The sequence below is a fragment of the Vicia villosa genome, linkage group LG6 (genome assembly GCF_029867415.1).
Source record: "Vicia villosa cultivar HV-30 ecotype Madison, WI linkage group LG6, Vvil1.0, whole genome shotgun sequence".
Classification (NCBI taxonomy): Eukaryota; Viridiplantae; Streptophyta; class Magnoliopsida; order Fabales; family Fabaceae; genus Vicia; species Vicia villosa.
Window position 1 is genome coordinate 33,821,266 of NC_081185.1, and position 12,743 is coordinate 33,834,008.

General features: G+C 31.4%; 1 protein-coding gene across 1 annotated transcript; it reads right to left on the bottom strand.

Moving 5' to 3' along the window:
• Positions 1–6,450: 6,450 nt before the first annotated feature.
• Positions 6,451–7,500, bottom strand: LOC131613503 (uncharacterized). The gene has a single exon (XM_058885167.1). It carries the CDS (start codon positions 7,498–7,500, stop codon positions 6,451–6,453), a length of 1,050 nt encoding a protein of 349 aa, XP_058741150.1.
• Positions 7,501–12,743: the final 5,243 nt, after the last annotated feature.

The window sequence follows — 12,743 nt, forward strand, 5'->3', positions numbered from 1 at the left end:
ATACGTTACTTGTGTTTGCACTATGCATTTAACATGCACATTATAGGATTATGTTCCACGTATGCGGTTTTAAAATAGGTGGCTAGATCCAAAGTGTGAATGTGGTTCTCAGGTTTATTTTTTAGAATCACAAACTTTTTTATTTTAATTTTTAATTCTTCTGTTGAGAGGACTAATATGGTACCAATCGAAATAAGCCAACGATGAACACAACTATTTACTCTATAGAGTTGTGAATAAGCCTAAATGGTTGAACACGTTCATATATATTTTATCAACTCATTTGAAAATCTTTTATGCCGATTATTTTATATGTCTAACAATTGTACTAGATGGAAGTGAATTTAAATTGGAAGGAAAATGTAAAAAAGATAAACAAATGAAATTTGAATGGATCATCCTATGGAGGTGCAATTAAAGTATTTGACTGCCCCCAAATTTATGGACCAAACATGTCAATGTATATCTAATGTAATTTATGAGAATGTTTTTGTTGGAGTGACATGGTTTTTATCTACATACTTTGGTAATGTATGCCCTAACATTTAAGGCATCATGTACAAGTAAGTTGTGACCGCTAGCATGTCAATGGAGCAGCTTGAATGAGGTTGCTTCGATTCTATTTTCTGTCGAACTCAACAACTATGCATTTAGCATGAATATCTAGTTAACTAACATGCTGCTAGAAAACAATTGTGTTTTTATAATGTAGAGAACTATATAAATTGTAGTTGCTACTTAAAATCAAATGTGGTAGCAAGATGGAAAAACTACAAAGTTGATGGAAAACAACCTATGCATAATTAGTACATAATTTACATAGAACTATATTTGACACAATATCTAACAAAGCAACTTCTAAATCAATACAGGCATAGCTGCAATAATTCAATCACTTATGTTTGTGTCTTCAATCAAGTAAATATCATCAGCAACTTGGATTATCATCTTCTTTGCAGAGGTAAGTTGATCATGCTTACTATATTTGGCATGGTTATTTTTTGGTCATGATATTTGCATACTATTTTTTATGTAAACAGAAAGTTTGTTGATAAGAGGTGCGAAGATCATTTGTTGAAGATTATACTCTTTATTTTACATCTCTATTCCAGTGTTGCTGGAAGTTAATTAACACTGATAATGTGAGACATTTTGCAATTATATTTTTACTTTGGTCACAAAGTATTCTCATTATTTGATTCAACTGCCCTCTTACTTAATATAAGTATTACTTTATAGAACCAATTGTTTTCACACTTTTTGTCTCTAGGGTTTGCATGAGTTTTTCCATCGCTAGATTTTACTGTTGCAAACCTTGAAACACAAGCTTAAGAAGAGGACTTGAGAGTCCGAAGCACCAAGAAAGTCAAAGACAAAGGAGTGGAGAAGTCAATTGGAGACAAGAATAGTACAAAAGTGGTGGTTCTTAACACCATAGCTTTTGTTTCTTACAAGAATAAGGTGATGTGAGAATCATCTGACACGATGAATAACAAACACCATAGCTATTGTTGTTCCATTTGTTTTATGTGTTTTTAGTCTTATTTTTTCTCATCTTTTTTCTTTCAAAAGAGGATAAATTTATGAGACATCTTAAAGTTTTACATGCATTAATTGTTGGATGTATAGGGAGCTTAAGTCCTTTTGTGTGTTTCTCAATGAAGAATAAAAATATCCAAAAATCTCAAATTTGTCAAACATAAAAAAGGGGAGTATGAAATTGCTCTCTCGGTAACAATGTAATTTCATCTGTATTTTGATGCTATGTCGTATTTTAGATATTTTCAATTTATAATTTTATAATAATTTTGATTTTATCATTTTATCTTAATTTCATATTACTGTTTATCGAAGTTGATGTACCTCATTGTTATCCTTAGCTCTCACTTAGATTAAAATCATTCAATGTTTCTTTTAAATTGAGCAAAATGATAAAAAGTTAACAATGTATGACTTGAATCACAAGTTAGAATACTTAAAATAAGATGTTTTCTAAACTTGATTAGAATCACAGATTTGTCTGATTCAAATCAAGAGTAAAAATGAAATTTGGCATTGGAGACTTGTTTCGAATCAAAGTTGTTTCCTTAATCGAATCAAAGACACCTTGACTTGAATTATATTTATGGTTGATTTGAATCATGTTTGGACAAAAAATTATAAATTATTTATGGCTGTATGACTGGAATCATGTGTTTTCTTGATTCATATCTCATGATTCAAATCATGACCCGAATCAAACATGTCAAATTCATATTTTATCCTCTTGATTCAAGTCACTCTTTTATTTGATTCAAATCATAATTTTAGGATTTGACTCGAATCGAATTGCTAATTTTCAACTATTTTGTGCCTTTTTTTCTAGCACATATACAAATCATTTTCTTTCCCTCTCTCTAAAAAAATCAATTCATATTTTTCATAATCCTTAAAAAGCAAGAATTATTATAAAACCAACTAAAACTATATAGGGATCAAAAGATAGGAAGAGAAGAGAACAAGCAATATTGTATTGTATTCTTTTCAAGGGTGAACTTTACATTGTAACATGAGTCTTATTTATAGGACCCAAGGGATGTAGAAAATTAAGTACATTAAAGTGGAATAGGAAGATGAAGAATAAGAAGAGGGATGGACATCCACTAGTATAAATGTTTATAACACTGCCCCTTGGATGTCCATTGAGGATATGCCTCGTTAAAACCTTACTAGAAAAAACCCAGTGGGAAAAAAATCTAGTGAAGGAAAAAGAGTACAATATCCTTTCATTTCTCCCCCTCAGTTGAACAGTCATTTCTTCGATGAAGACCAATCTTGTGTACTAGTTGATTAAAAATTCTGCCAGGGAGTGACTTTGTGAAAAGGTCTGCAAGGTTATCACATGAACAAATTTGTTGGATGCTTATATCACCATTCTTTTGGAGATCATGAGTAAAGAAGAACTTTGGGGAAATGTGTTTTGTCCGGTCTCCTTTAATGTAACCATCCTTCAATTGAGCGATGCATGCGGTATTATCTTCATATATGATCGTTGTATTTAATTTTTCAAAAGATAAACCACAAGTATTCTGGACGTGCTGAACTAAGGATCTCAACCAAACACATTCTCGACTTGCCTCATGTAATGCTAAAAGTTCTGCATGATTAGATGATGTTGCTGCTATGGTTTGTTTCACCGATCTCCATGAAATAGCTGTACCTCCACATGTAAACAAATAACCAGTTTGTGATCTACCATTATGAGGATCTGACAAGTAACTTGCATCTGCATAACCTGTTAATTCGAATTGGGATACTTTTTTTATAAAACAAACCCATGTCTATTGTACCTCTAAGGTAACGAAGTATATGTTTGACTCTGTTCCAATGTCTTCGTGTAGGTGAAGAACTGTATCTTGCTAATAGATTTACAGCAAATGATATATCAGGACGTGTATAATTAGCAAGGTACATTAGTGCTCCAATTGCACTGAGATATGGTACTTCAGGACCAAGCAATTCTTCATCCTTTTCTCGAGGTCTGAAAGGATCTTTCTCCACATCTAATGATCTAACAACCATTGGAGTAGACAACGAATGACTTTTGTCCATATAGAAGCGTTTTAACACTTTTTCTATATAGCCTTCTTGATGTACAAATATTCCTTTGTCCAAATGTTCAATTTGCAAACCTAGACATAATTTTGTCTTTCCTAGGTCCTTCATCTCAAACTCTTTCTTTAAACAACTCATAGCTTTTGGGAGCTCTTCAGGAGTTCCAATAATATTTATGTCATCCACATAGACAGCTATTATTGCGAATTCCTTTCCTGATCTTTTTATAAAAATACAAGGACAAATGGAGTTATTTGTATATCCTTCTCTAAGCAAATATTCACTGAGGCGATTATACCACATTCGTCCAGACTGTTTCAGCCCATAAAGAGACTTTTTCAATCTTATGGAGTAGCGTTCTCGAGATTCGGAGTTGTGTGCATCTGGTACATTGAACCCTTCAGGGAGTTTCATGTAAATTTCACTATCAAGTGAACCATACAGATAAGCTGTTACAACATCCATCATGTGCAAATTAAGCCCTTCATGTGCTACTAGGCTTATTAGATATCGAAAAGTGCTTGCATCCATTACAGGTGAATATGTTTCATCAAAATCAATTCCAGGTCTTTGGGAAAATCCTTGAGCGACAAGTCGAGCTTTGTATCTCACAATTTCACCTTTTTCATTTCGTTTTCGTACGAAAACCCATCTGTATCCAACTGGCTTCACACCTTCAGGTGTTCGGACTACAGGTCCAAAAACTTGTCTTTTGTAGAGTGAGTTTAATTCTGCTTCAATTGCATCCTTCCATTTTGGCCAGTCCTCACTTTGTCTACAAATTTTGATAGACGTTGGTTCCTCATCCTCATTGCCATTTATCTCATTCAGCGCTATATTGTATGCAAAAACATCATCAATGTCGACTTCGTTTCGGTTCCATTGTATTCCATTTTGGACATAATTTATCGAGATCTCTTTATTTTCATGAGTTTCAGGTACCTGATCAATCTCTTCTAGAGATGAAATGTCTATTATGTCTGACGATTCTTTTAGATTTCCTATATCCTCACTTGGGCCATCTTTATTCTTAGCTCCCTTTCTTGTTCGAGGATTTTTATCTTTGGAACCGATTGGTCTACCACGCTTCAGGCGTGGTTGAGACTCATTAGATTGTCCAACAGGGATATCAATTTTTATTGGAGCATTTGCAGATGGTATATATGATTTAGTCACACCTTTTGGATCAGTGAACGCATTTGGCAATTGATTTGCAAAGTTTTGCAGGTGAAATATCTTTTGAACTTCTAGTTCACATTGTTTTGTTCGAGAATCAAGATGAGATAATGATAATTCATTCCAACTGATATCTTTTTCCAGCTTCTTATTATCTCCCCCTAATGCTGGAAAATTTGATTCATCAAAATGACAATCAGCAAAACGAGCAGTGAATAAATCTCCTGTTGTTGGTTCAAGGTACTTTATAATAGACGGAGATTCATATCCAACATATATTCCCATCCTCCTTTGAGGACCCATCTTATTGCGATGTGGTAGAGAAATTGGAACATACACTGCACATCCAAAAATTCTTAGATGGGAAATATTAGGTTCTTTACCAAGAACTAATTGTAAAGGGGAAGAGGTGTGGTAACTCGTTGGCCTGATGCGAATTAATGTTGCAGCATGCAAAATTGCATGTCCCCAAGCAGAAACTGGGAGCTTGCATCTCATAATCAGTGGTCTTGCAATTAATTTTATTCGTTTAATAAATGATTCTGCAAGTCCATTTTGTGTATGAACATGTGCTACTGGATGTTCAATGTCAATCCCAATAGACATACAATACTCATTAAATGCTTGAGATGAAAATTCTGCAGCATTATCAAGACGAATTTTCTTGACAGGATAATCGGGGAAATGAGCTCTTATTCGAATCAGTTGAGCTAGCAATCTCGCAAACGCCTGGTTACGAGTTGACAACAAACAAACATGTGACCATCTAGTTGATGCATCAATTAAAACCATAAAATATCTAAATGGTCCACATGATGGGTGTATTGGCCCACAAATATCACCATGTATACGCTCTAAAAAACTAATAGATTCATTTCCAATTTTTGTTGGTGATGGCCGAATTATCAACTTCCCCTGTGAGCAAGAGCTGCATGAGAACTTATTTGATTGAATAATTTCCATACTCATTAATTGATGACCGCATGAATTTTCAATTATTTTTCGCATCATTATATAACCGGGATGGCCCAACCGGCCATGCCAAATTAGAAATTTATCATTATTTATAAACTTCTGGTTTACAGTTGCATGTGCTTCAGTTGTACTAATATAAGTGTAGTACAGGCCAGAGGATAAAGCCGATAGCTTTTCCATTACACATTTTGTGTCTGAATTGTGTTTTGTAATACACAAATGTTCAATCCCTCCATCATCTCCTGTTTCAATATGGTATCCATTTAGGCGGATATCTTTGAAACTTAATAAATTTCTATGGGACTTGGGGGAATATAATGCATTATCAATGTGCAATATTGTTCCACCACGTAACAACATATGGGCTCTTCCAGAGCCTTCAATTATTTTTGAGGTGCCAGAAATAGTACTAACATCAGTTTTTCGATTCACTAAATTAGAGAAATATCTTTTATGCTTGAGAATTGTGTGGGTTGTTGCACTGTCAGCAAGGCACATATCTTCATTACTGGAGCTAGCGTCCATATTCATTCTAAGAACAATAATAATTTTTTTTTAACAATAAGTTATAAGCGCACATTAAAAACACAAATTATTATTAAATAGTAAATTATGTAAACAAACAAGTAGAAAACACACTTTATTATTATTAGAAAATAAAATTCAAAACATCCATAAAACATAAAAAGAAAATTTCCACAAATTTTATTTCTTGACGCTTCCATCTCCAATAAGGTGATCAATTTTTCCATCTGGATCAGCAAAGAAGTCACCAATACCTAAATGGGTAACATCCATATTACCATAATCTGGATCATCATCTTCATTAGCAAAGTGAGTCTCGATCTTTTCCTTTTTATTTTTCAGTGATTTTTGATAAAGATCAACAAGGTGTTTTGGAGTACGACAAGTGCGACTCCAATGACCTTTTCCTCCACAACGATAGCAAATATTTTCATTTGTTTTGCTACTCTGACCCTCTTTTTCATTCTTTTCAACATTTTTCCACTTCGGGTGGAAATATGTGTTTTTATGATTCCCATTGCGACCACGATCAAAACCAAGACCATGAGCATAATTACGACCACGACCACGTCCACGTGCGTATGCACGACCGCGACCACGATTTTTCCTATAGTGGTCGTGCCTTGCCACATTCACTTCTGGGAATGGAGTTGTACCAGTGGGACGGGCCTCGTGATTTTTCATCAATAGTTCATTATTTTGCTCAGCCACAAGAAGACAAGATATTAGGTCAGAATATTTAATAAACCCCTTTTCTCGATACTGCTGCTGCAGGAGCACATTGGATGCATGAAAAGTGGAAAATGTTTTTTCTAGCATATCTTCATCAGTTACTTTTTCTCCACATAATAATAACTTAGAAGTTATTCTAAACATTGCAGAATTATAATCACTTACACTTTTAAAATCCTGCAAACGTAAATGCATCCATTCATATCGAGCTTTTGGTAGGATAACCGTTTTTTGATGATCATATCTATCTTTCAAATTTTTCCACAAGACATGTGGGTCAGTTACGGTAAGATACCCATTTTTAAGATCCTCATGAAGGTGACGACGAAGGAATATCATGGCTTTTGCCTTTTGTTGATCAGATGATTTATTTCCTTCTCTAATAGTGTCACCGTGACCTTCTGCGCTTAAATGAATTTGGGCGTCTAGGGCCCATGTCAAATAGTTCTTTCCCGAAATATCAAGAGCCCCAAAATCCAATTTTGTAAGATTTGACATACTTAGTAGTTCTATCATAAAAAATAAAAGAAATAAAATATTATAATGAGATAATTATCATAAAGGAAATATTAAATATTAATATTTAAAATAATACTTTTGTAAATTTTAATATTTAGAAATAACACAATAGTAAACTAGATTGTCACATTAGTCTTAAAATTATCTGTTTTTTTTATAAAAAAAATCAATTTAGTGACAAAATACATCTTACATATACAATAAAATAAAATAAAATAAATAAAGCATTATGAGTTCTTCATGAACTATACAGTGTTATTTCGCTATCCTTCAGGGATGCCTTGCTTTTGTTACAAACAATGATCTAAAAATTATAACCATCCTTCTGGGATGCGTTAAAATTAAAACCATCCTTCTGGGATGCAAAAAGTTATTTCTTCTTTCTCTAATTCAATTCCACCGAATAAACAAAAATAATTCTTTCATGCTTTAAGCCAAATCCACCTTTTAATCCTTTGACACAATTAAATTTATTTGTGCACTATCCATCAAATTTGGGATCATTGTAAAGCCACATGTATTATCCACAACCTCAACAACATCAACCCATCTTACTTAAAGTTGAGTTGCTACCTGAGATTTTTTTTATTTTTTATATAATATTCTTAAACATACATCAATTCTATGACGAATAAAATTACAATAAAATTACATAATCTTAACCATAAAATTACAATAAAATCATTGAACAATAAAATTACAAAATTTTAAATGTCCTAATATGATTATATTTACTGAATATCATAAATAAATAAAAACAATGATCTCCTCCAAATCATACCTGAGAGCGTCGTGCTGATAACGTATTATAAAACCAACTAAAACTATATAGGGATCAAAAGATAGGAAGAGAAGAGAACAAGCAATATTGTATTGTATTCTTTTCAAGGGTGAACTTTACATTGTAACATGAGTCTTATTTATAGGACCCAAGGGATGTAGAAAATTAAGTACATTAAAGTGGAATAGGAAGATGAAGAATAAGAAGAGGGATGGACATCCACTAGTATAAATGTTTATAACAAGAATGTTATTTCATTAAAAAACACTTTGTCTCTCAGTTCAAACTTAAAGAATTTTTTTTAAGTGTTGATTTTGTGTTTTCTGATTAAGTGTTGTATGCGACTCATTTGAATATCTTTCACTTTCAACCTTTAGCCAAATTACTCAAGTCAAATATTGAGTGTGAGTAGTAGTTGTAAGGTACATTAGGGATTCTAATGTTTTATGAAGTCTCACTAATACAAAAAACACATTTAACCTCAGACACAAAATGAATTTAATCTCGGCTACATAAATAAGGTAACAAAGAGCTCATGAAAAGATATCACTTTATCCTTCGATTATTAAAAAACAGAGGGGTAAAGTTATGTGCACATGGGTTTGATCCCCATCATCTACATTTTTATTATTTTTAGAACTAGATGGTGGACCTAATACTAACTCTCAATGTTTTATAAAACCAAGGTAATAGCTCAATGTTTTAACCTCAATTTTAATTAAAAACAAAGGGGATACGATTTTTTTAGTACTGCCGTATGCACCTGTGTATTACAGAACCATATTATAAAATATAGAACCATATTTTGTAGAATCCTAAAACAAAAGCATTGTACATTTTTCCAAGTTCTCAAACAGAAGTATTGTGCCAAAATGCAAACCCAAAATGACACACGCTTTATAATTTTGCAACAAAACTAAAACAAATGATTAACCAACAAAAGCAATAACCAAAAATGGAATCTTTTGTAGGTTGTCCTACAGGATTGGTCACTTGTTGTTAAGCACCTATAATTTGAACAATATTTGAAACCAAATAGGATAATCAAAAACAACTTTAAATCTTTAGTACAAGGAATAAAAAAGAATAATTATAAATTACTAAGTGATATAAAACATTTAGTTACTAGTTTTCCCATATCCCCTCTTTATGATCACGATGGATGACATGCACATCATCTGAATCATTTTCTTCAGATGAATGACATACATGTGTTGTAAAACAAGGGGCCTCATATCTAAAATCTTGATTTTCATAAATACTATCAAAAAGATATTTTCCTTGAAGAACAATTGATCATCTAGTATTAGAAGGATCATTGATATAAAAAAAATTGTTTTTCTTGGGATGCCATGATGAATGGTTCGTTCATATAAGTTACCTTTCAAAGATTAACCCGTGTGAATCCTAATTCATCGGTTTCTACACCATTGTTATTATCTATCTACTTGCACTTAAATCAAGGCACTTTAAAAGCAACATAGTCAATCTCCAAAATTTCCTCAATGCCCCCAAAGTACGCTCAAGATGCTAGTACAAGATTCTTATATTTGGAACTAGAAAAGTACATGGATTCATCTTCAACAATAACCCCTATTTTGTATGGTGCTATGATCATCCTTTGATTTTGTATATAATAAAAATTTAGTAATATCTTATACACTCCAAGTAATTACATTACACTTTAGACATTCATGACAATCATTTAATTGTATCTAATGCGCTACTCTCTTTAAAAACATTTTTTCAAGCAATTCAGTGAAACTTCTACCCGTCCACCCACCACTTGCCTTAAGATTAAATAGTCTTAACAACAATCTTGTAAAACGTTTACATCCCAGATACAACGAATCTTCCATGTCTTTTGCAAAGTATCTACCACATTAGCTTTCTTAAAAGCATCTACTCCAATATCACAAATCATGTCTTCTAGAGTATCATTCATAAAGTCACCATCTTCAACTGTATGTGATATATGTCTCTTTTTTGTCACTTCACCATGCTATACCCATTTCGTGTAATTTTGAATAGTTCCATTACAACCTAAAAGATTGAATATATCTTTCTTTGGATGTTTTTTTTTCGTATTTCGGTAATTTTTACAAGGACACCATAAAATCCCCTTATTGTTAAAAAGGTTTTTTTGTCCTGTGAAATCAAGAAACTGTATCACTCAATTCTCATACTCTTTACTTAATCTATTGACTTTCATCAAACTACGATCTATAATCACATAAAGCTTCTGAAAATAAAATAAAAATAGTACACAACCAACAAAAATAAAGCTTCATAATAAACAACAATAGAGTAAACCCTATATGTATTAAAATAACAACAACAACAACAGTAATGGAGAACTTGTACATACTGAAAATGTGATGGAGACTAAAAGAAAAGTGTTGGTTCTTTCGTTCTTCCTTCCTTCTTGGAGAAGAATGACGTTCTTTCGTTGGATGGAAAATAATGGAATTTTTTTGTTCGCTGGGGCTTAAAAAGTGAATGAGCTAGAGTTAACATTAACTCTAAAGGAGTTAAAAATTTAGAGAGTTTTAATCTCAATTTTTTTAAAAATCGAGGGAACATATCTGACGTAAAATCTATAAAAAATAAAGGCGCATTTTGGTTCTAAAATAAATAAAAAATTTAGAGAGTTTTTATCTCAGTTTTATTAAAAACTGAGGGATTATATCCGGCTTAAAATCTGTAAAAAAAATAAAGGCGCATTTTTAGTTTTAAATAAAACATAAAATTGCAGGAGCTATGAGTCGAAGTTCCCTGGGCAGCTTTTTATGTCAGTTTTGGTGATAACCGATGGAACAAACTATTTTTTTAAAAATAATAACAGATGGCCCGTTTTATGTCATTTGACATCGTTTTTTCAATATCTGAGATGAAAGCTTTGCCATAAAAATATTATTTATAATAGTGTCTGTTGTGTATTCTTAGATTGAAGATTTAGATTTTGTAATCATGAATTTTGAAGACTGACTTCTAGCGAAGAAGAAAGAGCAATTTATTCTCCAAGAGAATCTCGGTAGGATCGAGTGAATATAGATGAGGATGAAATCTTGGAGTTTCTAACTCTTTCAACATTTCAAGTGAAGATCATTGTAGACGCAATCTTGGAGTGCTTTGGTTCTAGAAAAATTATTGACTCAAGATCAAGTGAAGATCTTGAAGATTTTACAACTTTGTGGGTTCTGGAAATGTGATTGGCTCAAGATCAAATGAAGATCTCGAAGATTTTCACCACCGAAAGCCAAATTCTAACCGAAAATTCATGAATTGTTTCTTTATTACTTTAGTTATGATTCGTATTAGTGCGAATATCTAAGTTTTATTCATTAAGGTTTAGGAGATGATCTATTTTGTTTTGTTGAGACATATGACTTATTTTGTATCATTCGCATAAATTGATATTGCAGTTTTTATTCAGTCACCCTTTTGTGTAATGTATTTTGTGTGTTTATGAAATCATGAATTGAACTTACCTTTGTAATGATTATTGACTCTAACTCTATAAACCTAAACTAGAGTAATTGTTCAACCATATAATTAATTTATGGATAAATGATTAGTTGCATAAAATGGTTATTAGTTATGGCTAAAGAATTATCAAACATAATTTTCATGACTTTACTACCCAGCTAGCCTAAGAGATTAGGGAGTTGTAGTTTAAATTAATGAGTTATACACCAAATAATTGGGTATATACGTGTTAAGGCAGTTTAATTAGTAGTTATACATGTGCATTAGATAAGATGTAGGAGCATGAGTTTGAATCTGCAACATTTCACTTATTTATCTTTAAAGAGTGAATTTCAACTAGACTATTTGACAAAAAAAATTCATAATCAATACTATTATACATTAAAAATTCTTATTCTAAATTTAAAATGTGTTAGAACTGATATCATATCGCAATAAGGAATTTTTAGCACAATAAAATACGAAAAGTTAATCACAAAACTTATCTTATTCAGTCTTTGTAGTTTCAATTTTTATTCTAAATTTTTGTTGAGTTAGTAATCAAAATAAAAAATAAACTAGTTATTTATATATAAAATAAACTAAATTTTAAAATAAAAAATTAATATGATATATAAATAAAAAAATTAAATATAATGTAATATTAAACTAATGAAAATAATTTGTCCAAAAAACAATGTTAAAAAAGAGTTTATTAAAATTAAATTTTAGAAAATTAAAATTATTATTAAAAAATTTAAAAATATGAATGAATATTACCTTCACTTTTTATATCAAAAACAATTTTATTTTCATTATCTTTTTGTTTGTTTACATATAATATGTGTTATATATTTATTTAAATTATCTAATGTATAAAATAAAATTACTTGTTTACTCATAATTTTTGTATAAAAAACTAAAATTAATTGTTTAATAGTATCAGTCAGTTGTCTTTAGGGGTGATCGTATC